Consider the following 23386-nt stretch of genomic DNA (forward strand, 5'->3'; position numbering starts at 1 on the left):
GGAAGAGGAAGAGGAAGAGGAAGAGGAAGAGGAAGAGGAAGAGGAAGAGGAAGAGGAAGAGGAAGAGGAAGAGAAGGAAGAGGAGGAAGAGAAGGAAGAGGAGGAAGAGGAGGAGGAAGAGAAAAAGGAGGAAGAAGAGGAAGAGGAAGAGGAAGAGGAAGAAGAAGAAGTATAACAGTAATGCAATAATGTGCTTGATTCAAACTACCTCTTCAAGCCATTATACATCATCTACATATGCTGAATTCCTATACTTTTTCAGAGCTAACTAGGATGTGTCTCAGATACGTTACAGTAAAACATGTTATAAAACAACCACTTCAAATCAGTTATCTCATTCCAATATTTGCTAATTGCAAGTATTTTCCTTTTGATTAAGTAGCTGGTTTGTTTTCATTAGCAGCCAGACTCTTCAACATGATCAAAACCAAAAAAATGTTACACTAAACAGAAATCCTGTAACTAATCACCTGGTAGGGTGACCATGACTATTTCCAGACACTTCCTCTGCCTCTATAAGCCAGTGACGGATTACAGTTATTAACAGGTCAATGAATAAATTAATTCCAGGGCACTGGAAATTATGTTCATGAAATGAAAAGTGGCCTTGCTGACATTGCATCACTATTTCTAGACAGTGCGCTTGAACACCAAATAAATCTCACAGCTTGGATGAGTGCCAAAAACAAGTGACCTAGTTTCATTAGGGTGGGAAAAGAATAGCAATTGGTCCTATGAGAGCAGATTACCAAAATAACTTCACAGAGTCAAAAACATTCCATCGACAATTTTCTTTAAATCAGATATTTTCCAATCTTAACAGGTCACTGAAAGACCTCTTTTCCTCCAAAATGCTACAGTCTGAGATCCATTAAAATTTAAAGTTAAAATGCACTTGCATTACTCACTCTGACATTCCTATAGAACATTCCCATTAGTGAGAATAAATATTATCTTCTTTCCATCTCATTATCTCTTTCCATCTCATTCATAATAATTTAATACTGTTTTAAATCAAAACAGCTTTTGCATTTTCAGTGAAAAATGTAACACTTTGGCTTAAACAAAGCATTTTTTACTAATAAAAGTAAGCCTATTTTTAAATATTCAGCACACAGTAATCTGCCCAGTAATCTTCCTTGATTAAAAATTCCTTGGCTCGTCTTCAAAAAACACTGACTATGGACGAGCTCAACAGCTGTCGACATAATTTTTAGGAACTTACCAAGCATTGTTGCGTCTATACTAGACCCCATTTATATACTCCAGCTGGTACTCCACAGCCCCACTCCTTCGCCCCCAGTAACATCTATATTGGGATGGAGACATATTGAGGAGAGGAATCTTAATAACAATACGCAGTAGAAGATATTTCATCATCTTTTTTTTTTGTCTTTCGAAAGCCTGTTGCCTTCTGCAAATTGCTTTTCATTGACTAACCAAGTGAAGTACAGAAGATAAACTGAAATACTGCAAGAAAACTATTCTTGCACTGTTAAAAAACCCACAACATTCTTTCATAAACCAAACTTTAATATGACATAAGTAACACAATGGATTAATTTCACCCAGCAACTCCTGTTATACAATTCCTTGCTGACACATGCCGGTGACTAAACTGCAACTCTTATCTGTGTGCTATGCGCAGTTAGGGTCACCTGCATAAAGACTCAGACAAAAGGTCTATGATTTAAAAGACGGTGATATGCTGCTCATTTTACCTCCATACTATTTCAGGTTTTGCATTTTTCCTCCAGATTCACTACCTCTGGATTCACTACTAATAGATCAAGTCCTAAAGGCTGATCATAGTTTTTGCAGTTCTTACTGAGGAAAAAACTTATGTCAATGGAAATTTTGACCAAATAATGACACACATACTTGTAACTAAGTTAAGGACATACACACGAATTTCAAGTAAGCTATGGGAGAATCTGGTGGGAAAAAAAAAAAAAAAAAAAAAAAGGGAAACAGAAAAGGAAACACCAGACAAAAAAAAAAAAAAGGTAAGTCAATATGCTTCTAAAACCCTTAATAATTTTTTCTTTCTAATATAGCATTTTTTTAAGAGAACCAATAAGAAATTATGGCGTTCTACATTTTTCTCCTTATTTATTAAGAGTTTTTAAGTCCTTGGGTTCAAACCTGCCTTGTTTCTCTGTCAATAGCTTCCTGATCAGCATGTCTGTCTTTTATCCTTTTTTTTCTCTTTATACGTTCTCTCTCTGCTTGAAAGCTGTATTGTTTACACAATCTCTCTGTAAAATCCTTTGAAAGACTCCATAACATATAATATGTAGGAACTGTGGCACTATCACCACTAGATTCTGTGAAAAAGTATACTTAAGATAAAGAAGGGAGAGGAGGTTGTCACAAAGCTTAGTCACTTAAAACTATTTTGAAGAGTGGCTTGTGAGTTGTTTGATTCCTGTGTATAAATGTTTCTCTTCTCACCTGTGAGAATCATGCAGATCTGCTGCACATACTTTTTATCTCAGCTTCTGCAACTGAAAAACACCTTTGGTCACCACTTCTAAAGGAGTGCTGAAAACTACCAAGTGATACATAATACTACATATTTTAGTGTCAGTCATCTCACCATCACTTCCTATTAAATTGTGTCTATCACTATGCAGATTACCAAGTTTCTTAACACTACAAGAAATATTTACATCACCATTTTTTTCCGCACATCTTATTTAGGGACGAACCAATAAGATAGGGACTTTATGTTTCCTGGGCCATCAACAATGCAGAGACGCAGAAGCGATGCACAGCAACTAAGACTTCCAAAACTGCATTATGGTATGAATAATCTTCATTTCTCCCTTTATTTTGCTGTGTTCCGCTGCCCTGGTATTTTTTCCATGCACACATACTGATAATTGGTAATGAAACATTTCTGCTAGATTCTGTCACTCATAGATAAATTTCATTTTTTCCCTTGCTACCTCAAGAAATTAAAACATAAATTCCCAATGGAGATTGACTGACGCAGGCACTTTCATTCATCACTGATTCTTTAAGGTTAATCATTTTCTGTACTAGACACTTACTTTCACCTGCTTACTTTCTCTGTCCTTCCTAATTTGAGTCCTCCATTCAAGTGGAGTTCTTTCTCCTTACAGCTTGTGCTGTAGAGATATGAAGAGTAGAGAAAAAGTTTGACAGAATATAACTAAAGAAACAGGAAGAAAGGACACTATTGAGAAAATATTTTATCTCTGAATATCAGCTGAAGTAGCAGCTAATCTCCTCAGCAGAGGAACATAGTCAAGATAATCAGATAAGATGGTAGAGAACCTTATAAAGTATATATGTGGAGGAAGTTGAACCTAGAACTTTGAAGCTCAGGATTTTTGTTTTAATTCCCAGTCAACTGTAAGACAAGTCAGCAGATACTGAGTTTGTGTAATATTTATTTCCAAAGCATGACTCTCCAGAAAATCAATTTTTAAAATAAACTTTTATGCCGTTGTATTTTTAATATACAGGCAATTTTTATTTTCCACATGCTCCATCTTCCCCTAGAAACATCAGCTACCAGATAGTCTCCCTTTACTTTTCAGATCAACTTGAAAATCACAGAATCATAGATTCACAGAAAATGAAAAGTTGGAAGAAAATGAAAGAAAAAATTTATACTAAGGTATGTATTCGGACATTTAATAATGATTTTGAGTACACTAAAAAGCCCAAGTGCTGGTTTCAGGACATGTTTCGGGGTTGAAAAGGGTATTCTTTTAAAAAGTAAAAAGAATGGTATTATATGAAGTACTTTTGGCTTCCTACAACTTTTTATATTAATTCCAAACTTCATGCATTTCATCAAAGGCATTCTTGAACTCTGCTGGATTCCCATGATTGAATAGAAAACTCATCTACCTGATTAGCTGCCAGACAGTGCATATAAATCATTTTAAATTTTAACTCGCTTTGGAAAAATAAGGGGTTCTTTACCTTGCACCATTTTCAATCATTCTTTTCTCCATTTACTTTATCCTTTCCATCCCCTGTCAATAGCGTACCCCGTGCGAATATATCCTCGTTTGTGCCTTGCTATGAAACTTGGTATTGTTACACTCTACCTCAACTGTGGTTTCCAGTCAATGTCACACTATTCCATACATGGTCACAAAGTCAAATTGCAAATGCAAAGTTCATGTTTGCTTTCTTTTCAAAGCTTCGCTCCTTAGTTTCCAATGTCACACAAATGGTCTGAAAAAGATATGAATGTGATAGTACAACACACGATACCTGAAACAGAATCTGAATGGGACTTAAATCTACACGATTTAAGGAGGACCAAAGAAACCAAGCCTTTTGTTACACTTATTCGTATTTCTGTTTGTCATTCAAAAATGAGAAATCCATCAATCTCACAACACAATTTTCAAACTGATGAAAGCAAATCTACTAAGGTATCTATGAGAATAATGATTGAGAATGTCACTCAGGTTGTAAGACTGAAGTTTTAATCCTAGATTTCAATAAAAGCAGTTCTCCAAAATTCAATCTCAATATGAAAAACAATGTTTTTATACTCACAAGACATGAAAAAGGTTACAACAAGACTACATCATTGTTTGTTGCTAATACCTGATTTCTCCATGTGTAAAGTATAGTAATGCCAGGACTTCCATGCTTTGCTTTCCAAGGTCAAGAAAATTTCCTTTCTCTCCTCTTACACTTCCTGTAATGTTCAGCTTGCCTTCTAGGACCTTCTTTTATTCTTGTTTTATTTTATTTCTGCAGCATCTAAGGCCAAACTTTTAACAAGATACAGTGGGGGATGCAGTATTTCTCCTTATGATATTGAAACTTCTGAAATACATGTGAGTTAATTCTTGTAAACAACATATTTCCAAATTTAGGTCAGGAAGAAACGTTCTGCAATGTGTGCTAGCAGAAAAAACTGGCATGTCAGGAGCAGTCACTTTCTCACACTGAACTTGGTATTTCAAACACATTCTATACAGTTCCAGTCACTGGGTTCACTGATGATAGCCTTGGTTAACTCTTTTTTTTTGTACAAATAATCAGTTGTGTTTTCAATATGATTTTGGAAAGTGTTCTATGGCTAGCAGACAAAGGGAAAAGCATAGATTATTCTGTGTATCAATGCAAATGTACTGTATGTTTCATGTGAATATGGGGAACAGCTTTGATGTTGTGGCATACTCCTATCATTTTCTGCTCTGCAGTATATTACCACTTCTTACAAAGTATTCTGTTTATATACAGATACTGTAAATAAAATTTGAAAAACATTAGTTTTATGTATGAAGCTTTTGCAGCACTAGTATTGCATGACATTTTAAAATTTCGTCTCAACATCATCACCATTAAAAGGGATAATAAAGCTAGGAAGAAAATGAGTCATTTGATGAAAATCAGCTTATTTTTATTTAAGATGAAGAAAACATAAGAACCACAATTCTCCCTAACTTACAGAAGCAGAATTGATTTACTTCTCTCTAGCAACATTCTATATATTGCATTTAATTACTTTGAGAAAAGAGTGGATGTACAAACATCTGTTTTCTACACTATTAGGAATTTTTTACTTGAGGCCATCTATTCAACATGATGCATAAAATAAACATTACAAAATATTAAAATGCAAATAAAGCTTTCTAGACTTCAGATGATTGAAGAAAATATAGATAAATGTTGTTAGAGTAACTAATTTAGGTTTTTTGTTATATCAAATCACAATAGGATGGTAAATACACAGCAGGCGCTGTTAGAACTCAGTAAAAAATAAAATAAAACAAAATAAAACAAAACAAAACAAAACAAAATAAAATTTCCTTTAGTTGTAAGGGGGGAAAAGAAAAAAGTTTATTTTTTTGGTTATTCCTCAGTAAATAAAATTTTAAAAAATGTATTGATGAAATGGTGAAGATGTTGATTAAGAAGCTTCCTTTAAAATGTCTTCTACGAGTATTTAATTTGGGGAATTTAAAGTATTAAAACTTTGACATAAGATTGGGATAAAGAAACAAGCAAAGTAAGAGAAATCACAACAGAGTTTACGGATTAACTGAAAATAAAGAGAAACAAACTCAAAGCTGCTTCAGTTTTTTTTTTCCAGTCAGTTACTTAATTGCCATAGGACTAAGAATTGAACTTTAAAAAAATAAGAGGACTCAAAGGGAGTCTTCACATAATAATTTCTAAGAACTACAGAAAGTTTACGGAAAAAGTAAATATGATGATGACAGTACATCCAGTGAAGGCAGAAGATTCCTTGAGGAAGAGGTATAAAGTTATACTAAACAATCAGATTTTTCTTTCTAGATATATCTCTGTAATGATGTAGCACCTACATGCAGAAAAATTACAAGTAATGTTCAAAGGCCTTTAAGTCCTACCACAACACTTTAATTTTTCAGTATTTGGTAAACACAATTATTCCTATTAGTGTATATAAACTATATAAATCTAAAGAACATACTGACAATATATTTTAAGGTGCATCAGATTGCAACTTGAAATGTCTGACATGTTATTTAACCTTTACACTTGGTTGAATTGTACAACTTCTGCTGTTAGCAGTATCACATTCTGTATGAGTTTTTCACATCTGGAAACTCCCTTGACACCTTTCTCATCCAAAATAGGGTATTTTTTTCAACTCTAAAATAAATCCTGTAACAGAAACCTTCACATTGTTTTTAAAAGTGAATGATGAATAATTCAAGAGATAAGGAAAATACACAATGATTACCTAAATTCAGTTTTCATTCTTACTCTCTTTTTCTTCCTGTGCAATGAAAATTAATTTTTAGTGTTTTCCTCTCTCATCAAGTACCATAACTTCCTCAAACACATTTTAAAGTCTAGAAAAACAGTCAAAACAATACTGTTACCAAAGTGGAAAGAGAAGAAGAACACATAAATCACATAAATGCTGCCCTTAAACTTATCTCTTGCTATGTGTTTTAAAGACAAAAAACAGTCCAACATGCTATGCAACACAGCTTTGACTTCACCTCTGGAAAAGAAGGCTCAAAGTCACAAAGACACAGACAATTTACATTAACAAAGAAACAATGATTTTTTTTATTTTTTTTTTGTAAGCCTTCCTCACAAAATATGCTTTTAATCTGAATATTGTCAATGAAAACATACTCCTTGGGTTACGTGTTGGATTTTTATTTCATCTTTAAAGAGTATGCATTGTTCATCATGAATGTGGAGGAGGGCCCTGTAATGAAGTAATGGGGTTCTTTTTGGTTTGGAGGGGAGAACAAAGGCAAGATTTGCTTTGATGATTTGAATGAAGTCTTGCTAATTAAAATGTCTTCAAAACAAAATAAAATAGCGGAGTGAAAGCTGTAAGTATGCAGGCCAGTAGCTACATTTTTGATCTAGCTGTGTCATATTATCTGCTGACATGAGCATATTAATTCCAACAAAGTTCTGTTATCATGTCTTTTTTTTATGGAAGCATAAGCGTTGATGTATACCAGTACCTCAGCTTTTTACATAATTTTTCCACCAAAAAAATGCATAAAATAAATCCAAGTTATTTTTCACCTGACCTTCTCACTTCCTATTGGCACAGAGTATTTTCCTCTCATCAAACAATCAAATCTCGTTCTATTAACATAATAAGAATGTTTAAGTATGTTGTTTACAAGCATTTTTATCTTCTCCTAACAGATCTATTACTGAGTGGTACACAAATAAGATACTAACAAATAAAAGCAGATCTGCCAGCAAGGCATCATGCATCTGCTGCAGGCCCAATATGATATCCATAGTGAAAGACTAAATATAAAAAACAGAAATGAACCATGGATGAAGATAGCTTTAAAAAGCCACAAAGTGGAAAAAGAAGGTCAGTATGAGTGCTCCAAAAGGCAATTTTCAGATAAGAAACTTGTCGCTGTGAAATTCTTCTTTTGCAAGTAGACAGACACTAGAAACTACATTCAGTTACGGAGAGAGGTTGGCTTCCTTTTTACGTAAGTTTTAGAAGTAACAACAGAGAGAGAAAGAACATGTTTTTTTGTGTAAAAAAGCTCTCCTACACTATGTTGAGTCCTGTACAGAACTACAGTGTTACACGGAAAGTAAGGTGTCCAAATGGCTTTTTAACTAAGAAATCAAAAAATTCGGCTCCATTAGCAAACAACAACCGGGACTGGTTACTCTGGCTGGTAACAAACATCTCCTTAAAAAACAACAGAGCTAATAAAATCTGGTTTCCCATGAAATCTGAACTCATTGCTGTAAAGTGAGACAAGTATTTCGACTAAAACACTTTCCACAACTAGGACATCAACAATACTTCCCTCCTGTGCCAATTCTTTTATGTCCAAGAATAGGTTACTTCATCTTCCTTTTGATACAATTCTAGGGACTATCTTTTTTTGCAACCACTGCTCTTTAGTCAAGCTAGATTGCAACTCTCCAAGAGACCCAAAGGACATAGGGAAGAAAACTGAGGAAGACAAGGGGTTGAAAAGACAAATACAGACAGTCTGACATACAAGCATGGTGTGGTAACATAAGACTACTTGTGTAATAAACAGCAACTGGCAGAATTTGTAAAGAAAACAAAAATATTAATGTTCATTCTCAGGTAACTTACCCAGCACTGAGCTACCAAGCCGTTTTCTCTCTGCTACACGCTTCCTCTAGTTCACTGAATCTTGACTTCCTTAGTAGACAATGGGATGTACTTAATGGGAAAAACTGAAAGATTTTCTACCTTCCCTAACTTGCAGCTTGGCAGCTAAGGCTTTTTTCATAGTGGAGAGAGAACGGGATTTAAATTTCCAAAAGCAGGAGATTCAATCTTTCTCCCTCACATTTTGAGCTGGTCTGTGAACAAAGCTTTTGTATAAAAGGAGGCACTGCTATTATTCCCCCTAGCTTTTGCTCTGCCGTCCACCATGAATGGTATTTCTGAGGAGACTCAGGCTATTAGCACAGTCAAGGTGTGCTCTAGAAATGCCTACTTGGTTGAAATCCTCAGCAAACTTAGAAGGAACAATTCATTTCTTTATATTAACCAGGATTCAATTGCTGCTCAACCTTAGCCTTTACAATGCTGCAGTACATTTGTGCATACTCAGAAGCAAAATTTCTCACACTTGGACAATTTATGTTAAAACTGATTGCTCACTAGACAGCACCTGACTACATCCCTTCTTGTGCATATTTTAAAACAGGATGCAATTCAACGCAGTACACAACAAGGCCCAAAACACCATAGCTGATCTGCTCAGATACTTTAAAACTTGACTATTACATTCTAACAAAATGATTCTAATGTAATTTTTTTGTATGTAACTTTTAAAAAAAGAACACAAAAAAAGCTTTTCATATGACCTTAAACAAACTTATTATCACCCAATTTAAAATCTTCACATCTATCAGATACATGTGACAGTACAGTAGTACAAAAACAGTAGTAGCTTGCCATGCTGTATGGACCCACTCAGAAGAAGAAACATTTTGTCAGTGAGTTTCAGATGTACTAGATGGTAGCAGAAACCTGTTGCGATCTCCTAATGGCTACGTTTCTCTTTTCAGCTGCAATTCCCAGTCTTCCTTCAGCTCAGAGCAGCTGGAAGTAAACACTGTAAGAAAATGTTTGCTTTACCCATGAAGGTTCAAGTGGACATTTCTGACTTCTCTACGTAAATGACATACATACAATTCCTTCACTTTCTGAAGATACAAAGCATGACCAGTTGCTACTTCAATGACAGGAGGTGAAAAGAGCTGAAACATTCTCAGTGCAAGGTAAGGGTGGTGCAAGTGCAGGCTGATCAGGAAAAAGTTGTGATAAGCTCAGCAAAAATAGTCTGACAGGCTGATAGGAGCAGGGAAAAATTAATCACTGAACATACTCCAAAACTTCACAAGTTTAAAAGGCACTGTAGCTTGCTGAAATATATCATATTTTCAAGGAGGTGAGGACACATCTCCAAGTATGATTTTAGGATGAGAAAAACAAAAGACTTCACAGATCTCAGTCTCTGGTTAGTAATAACACATTCTGAATGAAACCCTCAAAGGAACTCATTATGAAGTCAGTTGCTTATCATTTTAAGGTGAAAGCATTACAAATTTAAAACATCTATAAGTAACAGAAGATAAGGAAATCTGAGACAACCTCAATAAGCCGAATACCAAAACTATCTGGAGAGCATGACCTGAATTTCTTGAGCTTGGGAGCACGCGTGCAAAAGCAGCCTGCAAGATTCCTTGGTAGAAGGTGGAATGGATGGACAAAGTGGAAAAAAATTCCGCCCCAAAATGGCATTTTCTGTCTTTCACTTCACCAGAACATACTGCAAAAGTATACTATCTTATGACAACAACACCAGAAGGAAATGCATCCTTAAAATCATCTATAAAATTCACATTTACCCACTACTAAAAAGGGTCTGGTCATCAACTCATTTATCCTTATGCAAAATGTAGCTCTGACCACAGAGAAAAACGAGAGATAGGGAGAAAATAGTGGCTGAAATCACAACTCGACAATAACCATAATAAAAAAACGTCTTTCAAATTGGATAATAATTGTCTGTATTAGTGATAGGATGGGAGTGTTTCCTAGATAAAGTTCATATCAGTGTTACCATTACGGTAGGTTTTACTCTCCTCTCTACACAAGCTACAACACTGTTCATTAAAATTAGATATGGTGCTTTCAAAATAGCTTCCACTTATTAGAAAGAAAACGGGTGTAAAGAAAGAGCATGTAGTTCCTCAGATCTTCCAGAAACAATGGCCAAAGCGGAGTAGGGTCAGGAGGAGACGTGTATGTTAAAGGTATTGCCCCTTTCACAGAAAGGCAGATATCTTAATGGGAATGATTTATGCATAAAAACAAAAAATAAAAATAAATAAATAAATAAACAAAAGGTGTAACACAAAGGCCTTGGCAAATGTTATTTATTCTGTAAATTTACTTCCCTATGAATCCAGAAAAAACAAAAAAAAAAAAAAAAAAAAAAAGCGGTGAGCTGGCCTTCCACATAAATAATAGAAAAGAATTTCTGGCAAGACAAAAGATCTATTCCCACTACACATTTTGGTTTTAAATTCTTTACAACCAACATACAAGTAGCATGACAACAGAATTTGTACTGGATAGTACATAAAAGTGGATCATTAATTAAATTACCATTTTTGTACACTGATAGTTAACACTACCTTTTTTTTTTTACCCTGATCCTCAACAAAATTATTCAGCCTTCATATCAAGACATCAAATCTCATTTACAGAATCACTTAATACTGCTTTAGTTAATGCAATTTTGACTGAAAAAAAAATACAAGTGCCACTCCCTGAAAATGAGCTAAACACTTTAATTAATTTTCAGTACGTAACATGAGCAATAAGCTTTAAAAACAGGCCAACGATCCATAATGGAAATATAAAAATAAGCTGAAGTTTGCAAACAATCTAGAATCAAGAGCATGTGTTGTTTAATTTTCTCTGGAAACAAAAGCAAAACTTTCATACCTGCACCTGGAATGATTGCCAACTTTGTTTCAACTAGGCCCATCTTAGCAGAAGAGGCTGAAAAAATAAAAGTGTAAATGATTTCTTACTATAATCTATAGGAAAACAACTTGCAAAATAAGTAATAATGCCCTGCAAGGGTATTCATTTGTTACATTTTCTTCAAAAAGAACAACAAATCACTCTATAAACACTCACTTGTGAAAAATATCTTTAAATAGAATTAATTGTTCTGCCTTTATTAAAAGATCTAATTACTCCCACCAAGGCAAGTTCTGTAGTTTATTAATTTACACATAACACGTAAGCTAATATGGGAAATAAGAATAAAGTAAAACCTGTAGCAAAAATACTCCAGCTATCAGTACTAAGTGTTACGAAATTAACCATCACCAGGTACTTCAGCCAGGTTTCTGCTAAATCCCTTTAAGCAATTGGTTATAAACATTGTTAGAAAACAAAATCAGTTTTAGAAGACTGTTGCCAAGGCAAAGATTAGTCAAGCCTTCTGCAACACTAATAATCCTACACTTAATAAACAGAATTCATATTTACCTGCCACTCTTATGTCACAGGCTAAAGCAAGTTCAAGGCCACCACCCAATGCAGTTCCATCTATTGCAGCAATGGTTGGTACAGGAAGATTAGCTGGAAAAAAAAAAAAAAAAAGTAGCACTTAAGCCTACCTCATAAAGAACATCTCCAAAACACAACTTCATTACATTTTGTTCGAAGTACAGTCATGCCATGGAAGAAAAAATGGTTCATAAAACAATACAGGTCTAAAAATTGATTGTTCAGAAACACTTTGGAAAAGAACTTGACTCTTCCCTCTAATTATTCTGTGGCTTAACTGGTTTGCAATTCTTTTTGCTCACTTTTGGCAAAAATCTGAACAGTAGACCCCAAAAATATACAATGCAGAAGTAAACAAACAGGAATACTTGAAGAGATATGCAAAAACAGTCCCATTTGAAATTCAGATGTCCTATCACAGTTAACTGTGATGATGGCATAGCTGGAAGTGCTCTTAAGTTTTAATATTCCCAGATGTGGTGCGGCCACCACTATTGCCCCTTTCTCCTATAAAACAGCAGCTAACAATTTAATGGAGTGTGGCAAAGTTTTCAAACTGATAAACAGATGCACATACTGCCAATATACATAGCAGATAACAGGGCTACTGAGGCCTGTGGGACCATGGCATGATTTGTATTTAATTTATCATCAGTGTTCTGACACAGGGAAATCTAGCATTAAACATTCAACTTGGATTATTGCTTTTCACCTTGAATGACTTCAAGATCTTTTTTGCCGTCTGCACCACAAAATCTAACAAGTTTGATGAAAAATGTATTTTTACTTGAAAACTAAACTGATCTTTCACTATGTTTGATAGTACATTTCCCACAAGCAATCAATAATTTTAAACTATACTCAGTACTTGAGTATAGTTTTCCTACTAAAGTTTCAAATATAGTCAAAAGCAATCCACTAGCTGAACACTTGGGTACACATCTTGTTGAAATGTTGAACAAACTCTTTACAGCAACTCATTTTTTCTTCTGATATTAAGAAAATAGTTTCATTTTATTTTTTCAGCTACTTGAATTCAATGACCAGTTTATTCAATCTTAGCTGAAAATTGCAAAAGAAGACAAAATTGCTGACTAAATATAAATTAAAATAAAGTGTGACAGAATGTTGTCTCCTTTTAAAATCTGAAAGGATAATGTGACCAGAAATTATTAATTTAATGTATTAATTATATATAATACTTCTTTTCTTTAGCACAATAGTTCTAAATTTAGAATTTCTTCCACTGAACTTACCTTTTTCTTTTCTGACAGATACACTTCTGATAGCATTTTTTAGATGAATTAAATCTTCATGTGTATCATCATAAATAAATTTGTACACTAACAGGTAGTCTCACACTGGTTAACAAAACAAAGTATTACATTAAGTGAAATACTATTTTTGGTTGTAAATCAGTATCTTTTATGTAAATTAACACCTAACGAAAATCCAATTGTCTTCTAAAAAACAACAAAATCCTAGCAGCAATGCTATTCAAAATTAAAAGAGATGTTTTAAACCAAAGTCTCTTAGTGGCTGGTTTAGATAGTGATTCATAATGATTACCTGAATCAATTCAAATGTCAGAAGAGACTACTGATTATTGTCTGAAACACTATCCATTTGCAGTCTCTTAAAAGAGCTGAAGCTATCTGTTATATATGCTAGCTACTACAGAAGGCATAGGAGACAGAAGAATACTAGTTAGACCTGCTCTTTCTCTATTTTTTCTTAGTTAGATGTGAAGGCAAGAAGAGAAGGCAACTCTCATTTCTAGTAGAGCCAGGCTACTGACCAAACCTGGCATAACCCTATCACCATGAACCAACCTGCTGAACATTGCAGAGCTGATAATAGACAACACATCTCTTAAAGGAACCTACCTTTGCTACAGTTAAATGAAAACTCATTTGTATAAACACAAAGGCATGCTCATTATTAACTGTAGTTTCCAGTGGTTACTGCCTACATTTATGTTCCACTTCTGAGAGACTAACATTATTGACACAATTTTTGCAGTACTCCAAGGCAGCCTACTTTCTCTATGATAAATAACTTCCCATTTTTCCATGGTACAATTCAAGTACACTATTGCAATACAAAAAATCTAACTTAGAGAGGAGAATATTAAATATTAGCTTGATTTCAAGAATTACAGCCAGCAGTCCAAACAAGAAATACTAAAATTCATAACTCAGAGGGTGAAAAATCAGCTTGATATCGTGTTAGAATCATTACTTCCCAAGGATATTGATATTAAAAGATCACCTGACGTGTGGTTGTTGACAATGAATGAATAACAAAACACAAATTCTTTACAATAGCATTGTGCTGAGGACATTTCAAAAGTACTGAAGAAATTAATCTCTTTAACATTGTTTTGTTAACTATCAGAAAAAGTCATATAAAAATAAATTAGCAATTGCTCTGGATTATAAACTGTATGTCTAAGTCACTAGAACTTAATATTGAGGGTAAAGCTGTTTGGAATATTGGACTTCTATGGCAAGGGTTTGGTAGCAAGGGAGTGCAGGGGTGGCCTCTGTGAGCAGAGACCAGAAGCTGTGCTGTGACAGGTAAGAGTCAGTTTCAGAAAAGCTGCAAAGGGACCCACACAGGCCAGAGCCAAGCCAGTACATGATGTTGTTTGTGCCTCTGTGAGAACAGATTTAAGAAAGGTGAAAAAATCTGCTGTGCAACAGCAGCTGGGAGTGCAAGTAGTGAGAAGCAGCCCGGCAGCCCCCAGGGGAGTGCAGCAGGAGGGCAGGAGGTGCTCCAGGCAGGCAGCAGCAGTTCCCCTGCGGCCTGTGCAGGGAGAGGCTCCTGGTGGAGCAGGCTGTCCCCCTGCAGCCCATGGGTCCCACAAGGAGCAGATCTCCACGCTGCAGCCCGTGGAGGAGCCCCCGCTGGAGCAGGTGGATGTGGCCTGGAGGAGGCTGCGGCCCATGGAGAGCCCCCACAGGAGCAGGCCCTGGGCCGCAGCTGCAGCCCATGGAGAGGAGCCCACGCAGGAGCAGTACTTTTATAAAAAGACATAAAGCAATACACGTGGAAAAGGATGTTTACTGACCAATCAAGACATGATACAGGTGGAATGACCAACAGGTATACGGAAGAAGTAAGAAACTAATGGCATACAAAGAAAAAACTACAGAATGAAAAACTAAAGCATATTGACAGAGCTAGTTAAGTCTAACTAACCCAGAAAAAGCTCCAACAAAAGTTAGAAAAATGGTATCAGAAATACAAAGAAATTGATGTGTTTTCTACTCTATAACAACTGTGGATCTGTGGTTTAGGAACTTTAGGAATACATTCCTCATAAACATGTAGCTTAATGGAGCTTAGGTTAGGCTGACCAGCAGCATCTGACCTGAGGATGTCTCCTCCTTTCTCACTACTTTCCATTACTGAAAGACAAGGATGGAGTAAGCTCAACTCTCACACAATTATACCAGCAATAAGACTTTCACATGAGGATGACTTTGTATTTAAGCACGTAAGGACAAATGTAATGTGTGGGAAGCAATCTCAAAGAATCACAACTATATTTAAGAAGGTAATTTTTATTTCATTTTCAAGTGAAGTTTCTCTAGATTTCCACTGATGGTGACTAACACAGGATTTCCTTTCTGCTTAGAGATGATTACATGATGAATGAAAGACCAGCATATGAATATGAAAATCAGATCCAGAGTATTCAACCAAGAAATAGTTTCTCAGATGCGCATCACAAAGCCCACACAACCGATTCATATATTGCAGATGCTGACATTCCCCGAACAGAAAGTTGAAGTTACCCTGGATTCTAGTGACCTGGATCTCATGTGACTATGTAGTCCTCTAACTAATTCATTAAACAAATCTGTATAAAACTATAGTTATATAAGATAACATCTGAGAAGAAAGTGAATTACACTTGACACTTTCTTAGTGACTACCAGACAATCTCCTTCTATTCCTGCACTACCTTATTTTCTGATTGACAGACATAGCTTTCCCCAGATAAGGGAGGGAGGGAGAAAAGGAGGATACAAATACAAATAAATGAAAACTAAAAAGTGAAAAGCTTGTACAAGAAAGTAACCTTGCCTTTATGAAACATTAAACAATGCAGATTCTACGTATCAGGTAAGAAATATGCTCTCCACACAATGGCCAAGACCTCAGAGAAACATCTGTCGCTATTAGCAGTCCTTTACTGAGGGTTCCTGAAATGGGCTGAGGATGAATAATATGGTTATCCAGAATTCCAGACTTCATGAGTTCTCATAACTTACAACCTTAGTGTATTCCTAGTCAATCTACAACTTACAGATGGATTAACTTAGAATATAGGACATTCGGAAAAAAAGTCACTGATTTAGATGGTATCAAATCCAAAGACACTGACCTCATAAGAGTGACTTCCTGCTTGCTAAGTAAATTTATACCTGTAGTATTCTGTTAGCAACTGTACTACGTATCTGTACAAAAGGAAGAAATATTCTCAAGCTAGATACAAATTTTTGAGATGTACGCTCTTACGTGTCAATGAGCTTTGTATGAGAACCATATATTTGCAGCTTGACAACAGTTTCAATCAGCATGAAGAACATCACCTATGAGATTCCTTTCTATAGCCAGGATATCAAGACACTAAAGAACTGCAGGTCCAGCACACTTGAAATTCATAGTTTCTCTTAGAGTAAAAGGTCACCACTGTTCCTGCAGCAACAGTTGCAGTTCACGATTTCCACGAATCAGAAAACTCTATGGAATCCCATTCAACCCCTAACAATGCACAAATTATACATGGTCCCCCAGATATAATTAACTTCTAGTTCTGAAATATTCCGCTAAAGAGTAGGACAAGCAATTTCAATTCAACTAACTACAGCAGTCAGAAAGTAGTATTCAGTAACATTCAAAGCTCTGCATTAAAGTCTGCCTTGAAAGCATTTGTTATATACCAAAATCAAAAAGACACAATCACATTACTACCCTAGCTATTGCTGTTCTCTACCTGTACAGTGTTAAAAAAAGTTATTATTGGCCATCTCTATTCCTACTTCAGTGACTTCTGGCAATCAGTTTTCAGAAAGAACACTTACTCAGCCATAAATCAGAACCTAGTCATTACCTCTGTCACCTACCTGAACCAGATTCATAAGCCTGACGTGTCTTTAATTATCAATAGAGAGACAGTGGTCTGAGAATTCTTGTTAGCCAGTATTGACTGAAAGACAGTAATGAAAATACTGTACCTCCCTCAAAGACTGGAGGTCCCAGCTAAGACTGAATTTGGAAGAGAATTCATATTTACATGACAGAGAAGCCGACTTCACACAGAATGGCCTGAGAATCAGCAATGTCCAAAATACTTAGTCCAGAGCTACGTCTGATTATTTGACAAATAATTTTGGTTGCTGCACAGCTTACTAGGACAAACAACTTTAGGTGGAATTTTTAGCAGCTTATTTTTTCTCTTAATAATGGATTTCATTAAAAACGAGGATGAATTATCTAAAAATATCCTGCATATCCTGAGTGCGCTATGAATTGAAAGATAAATAAAAAGTTCCTCAATTCTTTATCCAACTCAAGGAGATGAAGAACATGGCACAAATTTGAATATGAATGCCTGCAGCACAAGATGGAATCACAAAACAATTGAACTTAGAAGGGACCCCTGGAGACCATCTGGTCCAACCCCCTTGCTCAAGCAGGGGCACCTGAAGCACGCTGTCCAGGATCATGTCAGAGAGCCTTTGAAGATCTCCAGGGAGGGAGACTCCACAACAATTCTATGCAACCTGTGCCAGTGCTTGGTCATCTTCACAGCAAAAAAGTGTTTCCTCATGTTCAGAGGGAACCTCCCATGTTTCTTTGTGCTCACTGCCTCTTGTCCCATCACTGGGCACATCTGGAGCAGGTTTGGCTCTGTTGTTTTTGCACATTAATGAGACCCACCCCCCCCTCTAAGCCTTCCCTTCTCCAGGCTGAACAGTCCCAGCTCTCAGCCTTTCTTCACAGGAGAGATGCTTCAGACCCTTCACAATCTCAGTGGCACTCTGCTGGACTCTCTTTAGTAGTAGGTCCAACTCTCTCTTGTAGTGGGGAGTCCAGAATGGGACACAGTACTCTTTGTGACACTGTATAAGCACTGAATAGAGGGGAAGGATCACCTCTCTTGACCTGCCAGCAAAACTCCTCCCAGGATACCAGCAGCATTCTTTGTGAAAAGGGCTCATTGCTGGCTTGTGTTCACCTTAATGTCCACCTGGACACCCGAGGCCTTTACTGCAAAGCCACTTTTTCTAGCTGGTCAGCCCACATATACCAGTGCATCAGATTGTTCCTTCTCAAGTGCAAGACTCTGCACTTCCCCTTACTGAACTTCATGAGGTTCCCATCAGCCCATTTCTTCAGCCTGTGTTGTTTTCTCTCGGGATGGCAACTCCGGTGCATCAGCCACTCCTGCCAGTTTTGATTCATCAGCAAAGTTGCTGAGTGTATATTCTGCCCTATTTACCAGATCATTAATGAAGATTTTGAACAGGACTTGACCCAGTGCTGATCCCTTGTACACACCACTAGTTAATGGCCTGCGACTAGGCTTTGTGCTACTGATCACCATCCCCTGGACCCAACCATTCAGCCAGTTTTCAGTCCACCTCATTGTCTTATCTAGTCCACACTTAATCAGTATCTCTATGATGATCTTACATGGGACAGTGTCAAAAGCCTTATTAAAGTCAAGGTAGAAAACATTCACTGCTCTTCTCTCGTCTACCAAAACTGTCATTGCACCATAAGTTGTAAGGTTGGTCAAGTATGACTTCCCTTTTATGAATGCATGCTGAATTTCTGATGACTTTCTTGCCCTTCTACCCAGAAATAGTTTCCACGATTAGTTATTACAACATCTTCCCAAGCACAGATTTTAATGTATTGATATGAAAATCTCCCTTTTTGTTCCTTAGTATATTTTTAAAATGCAATAGTAATAATGCCTTTGCAAAAATAACAGTCATGTGCCCTAAAAACGTCTAAGCATGGCTGGAGACCTATTTTTAGATTCCATAATGGATGGGCCAACCATTAGGAAAGTAAGCAAGAAAAAATAAATGCCACACCACACAGTGGAAATAACTCATTAAGCTGGAATATAAACTTTGCACTCAGGGAGGAATGTCAGCTGTACCTTGTCTTGTAAAGGCAAGTACCTTGTCTTGTAAAATCTGACATCAAGTCACTACAACAAAGTTTACTTGCATTTTCAATTGCAAGCACTGCCATCAAGTAAGTGTTTTCCGTGACCAGCTACTTCAGGGAGCATTTTAATTCCCTTTTCAGGGTAACTGTAACAATGAAAATCATCAAATATATGTAGCAACAAATGCAAATAACTAAGAGAGACTGCAACAGCTGTCAAGACTTCCTACATGAACCTGAAGGCAAAGAAGATTGGTCAGTCAATTTTGAGCAATACGAGTAAAGAAATTCTACAAAGCTTTTCCTGTCATAAAAAAAAAAAAAATAGCGAAAAAGTACTCCAAGTAACTTAGGTATTTACATCTTTTTAAAAAAAAAAAAAAAAAAAAAAAAGACAAGATATGCAAAAACATGACCACATATTTAAGTTTGGATGGTCTATATGTGCAATAGGATACACACAATACTTTTCCATACATTTGCTAGCTACGGCTGTGAAAAGCTTTTAGCTACCCTCCAATTTTTGTGCTTCAGCAAGAAGCTTAATAGACTGCTACTGCTGGTAGATTTATTTCAAAGTGATTATCTTTGCTTTAATACTTCAAAGTTCATGCAGATAATCAATCTATAGCAAGAAAGAACTGCATAAAATATAATATGTATTTAGTACCTGGAATGAACTTCTGCTTTTTAATGAAAATGGCTACTGCACATTGTTTACAGTTCATTATTGAGCAAAGACCTTAGTGAAGTTTATCTTCCCTTCTTTACAACAGTAGCTAAAGGGTTTTCTTAAGGCATCTCTATCAATCCCATTAATTTCCCAGTTTCCTCCACTGATACTTGTGAATGACCTAGAAAAATACTTTTGAGTTCACAATGAAGACTTTATATAGGAATACTATGTTCTTAATTTAAAAAATTTCTACTTGGTGCTTTGTTATTGACAGATAGTTGGAACTGTGTGCTTTATGTTCTTGATGATAGTAGCAAAAGTTAGAAAACTAATGGTAATGAGATAGGTGCTCTTATAAAATCCTCTAGCTATAGTCCTGTTGCCAACTCTCCCAAAATTCTCTTATACCTTTTATACTATATAAAATAATTTGGACATTCCATCCATCTTTAGTGGTAATATTTCAGTTTGACAGACAGATTCCTCAGTTTCTTCATGTTCCTTCTTGTAGTCTTATTCTGCCCTCAGTAAAACAACAATGAAATAAACCTGAGATGTCAGAATCTACTTTCTGTGCAAATGAAGAAAAGCTCTGATTATAAGAAGAATGAAAAGTATTTCCCCCTGTGTGTGCCTTATCCTTTCTAAATACATTTAAGAACTTATTACTCACACAAATAGCATATCATTCATGTATTCAAGTACATTAATTTAAAAAAAAAAAAAAAAAGAAAGATGCCAAGGATAAATTATTTCAGTTACATTTTTACATTCTATTTCTGTGTATTTTTTTCTTCCTTGCAAAATATATAGAAAATACAATTCAAACAACAGCACAACAATAATCTCTAATAGCTAAAACACTCCAATGGGACAAGATTTTCATTTGTGTATTATCTACCTGCTCAGTAACTAGTATGAAGTTAACACACACAATAGCACCAGGAGAATTCATTTGACACAATACAATGAAAATCCTTAGGTTGTGATCATTTTAGCTGAACAGTTATACTTTTTTCTCCTATATCTACTTTCAGCAGTATTTTATATACCTGCTTGCCCCATTCTAATGCTAAAGTAGCTTTATTTCCCTATTACCTTAATGCCTTAATGTAATACACAATAGTTTGAATCAGCTCATTCACTGAACACTACAGAGCAAACAGTCTCTCTGATTCACTGTAATAATAATAATAATAATTACAACAAACAAACAAACAAAAAACTAGCTCTACCATATCGTCAAAGCACTTCGGGCCAACCTCAACAACCAGCACACACCTAGACAAAATCCATGTGCTATTTAAGACTTGAACACGAAGTCCAAGACTACAGCTGGGCCCAAGCAATTTTCTGGACAGCTCACAGCAGCTCAGTACTTCCAGTATCATGTCAAGAGTTGCTACCCTTTTGATACCAACTGGTTCTATGAACAGGGCCTGAGACTGAGACAGGCAAAGCAAAAGAGCTAGAAAAAAAAAAATATTCCCTCTCATTCAGGGATAGAACAGTACAGTATAGTACAGTAAAGTACAGCAGCAGGAACACTCCTAGTGTGCTAGTGACTGGCCACCACCCAGACATATCCTCATTCACTGCAACCCTTTCAGCTCTACCATTGAGCCAGTTAATCACCCATCATAGCACCAACCTGTTCAACTCAGTTGAAAATTTGCCCAGAAGCATGCTGTGAGGGACAGTATCAAAGCCCTTACTAAAAACCAAAGGTTACATCCACCACCTCCCCTTTTATCTACTACATGGGTGACCTTTTAGTAGTTGATCAGGTTACGAAGGCAGGACTTTCCCTTGATGAACCTATGTTGACTATTCATGATAAAAGCTTTGTTCTTTAATGGACTTTTGATGTCCTCCAGGATAATCTTTTCCATAACTTTTACAGGCAGTGAGTTTGGACTAACAGGTCTGTTACTATTATTACTATGACATGCAACTTCAAACCCTAACAGGGTAAGGAATAAGCAGAATTTCCCAATACATCAAAAATGCGTAATGTGGTTCCCTAGTGAGGGAACAGAAACCACAGACAGCAGCTCATAGTGGAGGCTTATTTTAATGTGCAAACTAACTATGTTAATCTCAATAAAGCATTTGACCAAGCAGCACCCTTCTTTTTACACAGTAAGTTTTTGCGGAGGAAAATTAAAGACCCATTTCCAGGGCACAGTCTCTTTTTCTCACAGGCCAGCATTTGGAATTACTACCAGAATGAAAACTAAAATACAGCTGAAGCTATGTTAATTTATGTCAAGGCTGAAAAGCACTGACTGAGATCAAAGTAATGAATTGACAATGAAAAGTCATCTCCTTCCTGAATCCTAAGATCTACGAAGGAGGACAATTAGGTCCTCTGTTTTTCTGGTCCTGTTTCTCAATTTTTATTTTTATTTTTTAAATTTAGGAAGTTATTATGGGAAAAAAAATGTATTAACTATTCTGGAAACAATGCTGTCATATAAATAGCTAATAAACATCTTGGTAGAGAAATTTAATGTTGCATTCATTGGCTTTATAATGGTACAGAGTTTAGCATTGTGTTTTTTAATTAAAAACAATCCAATGTGATTTGACAAAGCCCATAATTTCAGCTCTGCAAGGACAACACTATCTATTTAGGAAACAGATACTACTTAGTCAAAGGGTATCTTAAATTAATTCAATGTCAAAAGAAGCAGTAAATCAGAGCTACTACTGGAAAATAACCAAGAGTTCAGCAATGCATTCAGAATGCTAGCAGTCTTGGATGTATTAACTATGTTCTGCACTTAAATGAACAGGCAACCACGTAACATAGCAAGGGAAATACTGTGCCAATATCTCCCTTTCACAGTTTCAGCAACACAGGGAGACCACGATGCCTGAAGTTTGTTGCAATACATAGCACTACAAGCTACAGATTTGTCCTTTTTCAAATATGATTTGCATCTGCTATATTTCATTCAGTTTCCCAGTGAATATTTTTTCATGTTATAGCCTATATCTGTTCTTTCCTGAGACACAAGCTCATAGTTCTTTTCATTGGATTTCCATGCTACAGCATTCTACCTTTGCTGCCCGGATTTACCTCCAGCAGAGACAGATTTGGTCAATGTTACATTAGCAGTTGTTATTTGAAGCAGCAGTCAGGAGATACTAGTGTGTTCAAAACAGAACATGATACAGATGATAGGCAACATGATATTTATATGATGTATCTGCAACAACTTCACAAAGATGCAAACTTTAAAGTAAAAATGTCTAAGCATATAGTTTCTTGCTTAATCCTAGGACTGTCATTCATTTCAGCAGGTTCTGTCTCTCTCAAAAACCTTACCAAACCAAACTAAAGTCTGGGTAAGACAATCACTTACCAGGTTTTGAACCACCCAGCATTCTTTCACAGTATACTTACACCTTCCTGAGGCGACAATTTT

General features: G+C 36.0%; 1 protein-coding gene across 2 annotated transcripts in view; it reads right to left on the reverse strand.

Moving 5' to 3' along the window:
- The window catches only part of AUH (AU RNA binding methylglutaconyl-CoA hydratase), a 111990-nt gene that overhangs the window by 47534 nt on the left and 41070 nt on the right, over positions 1 to 23386 (reverse strand). For both annotated transcript variants that reach the window (XM_035309536.1, XM_035309537.1), the window contains 2 exons: positions 12056 to 12148; positions 11501 to 11557 (listed from right to left, as the gene is read on the reverse strand). In XM_035309536.1, the coding sequence (XP_035165427.1) occupies positions 11501 to 11557; positions 12056 to 12148 (150 nt within the window). The remainder of the gene's footprint in view (positions 1 to 11500; positions 11558 to 12055; positions 12149 to 23386) is intronic.

Source organism: Oxyura jamaicensis, chromosome Z, assembly GCF_011077185.1.
Source record: "Oxyura jamaicensis isolate SHBP4307 breed ruddy duck chromosome Z, BPBGC_Ojam_1.0, whole genome shotgun sequence".
Taxonomy (NCBI): Eukaryota; Metazoa; Chordata; class Aves; order Anseriformes; family Anatidae; genus Oxyura; species Oxyura jamaicensis.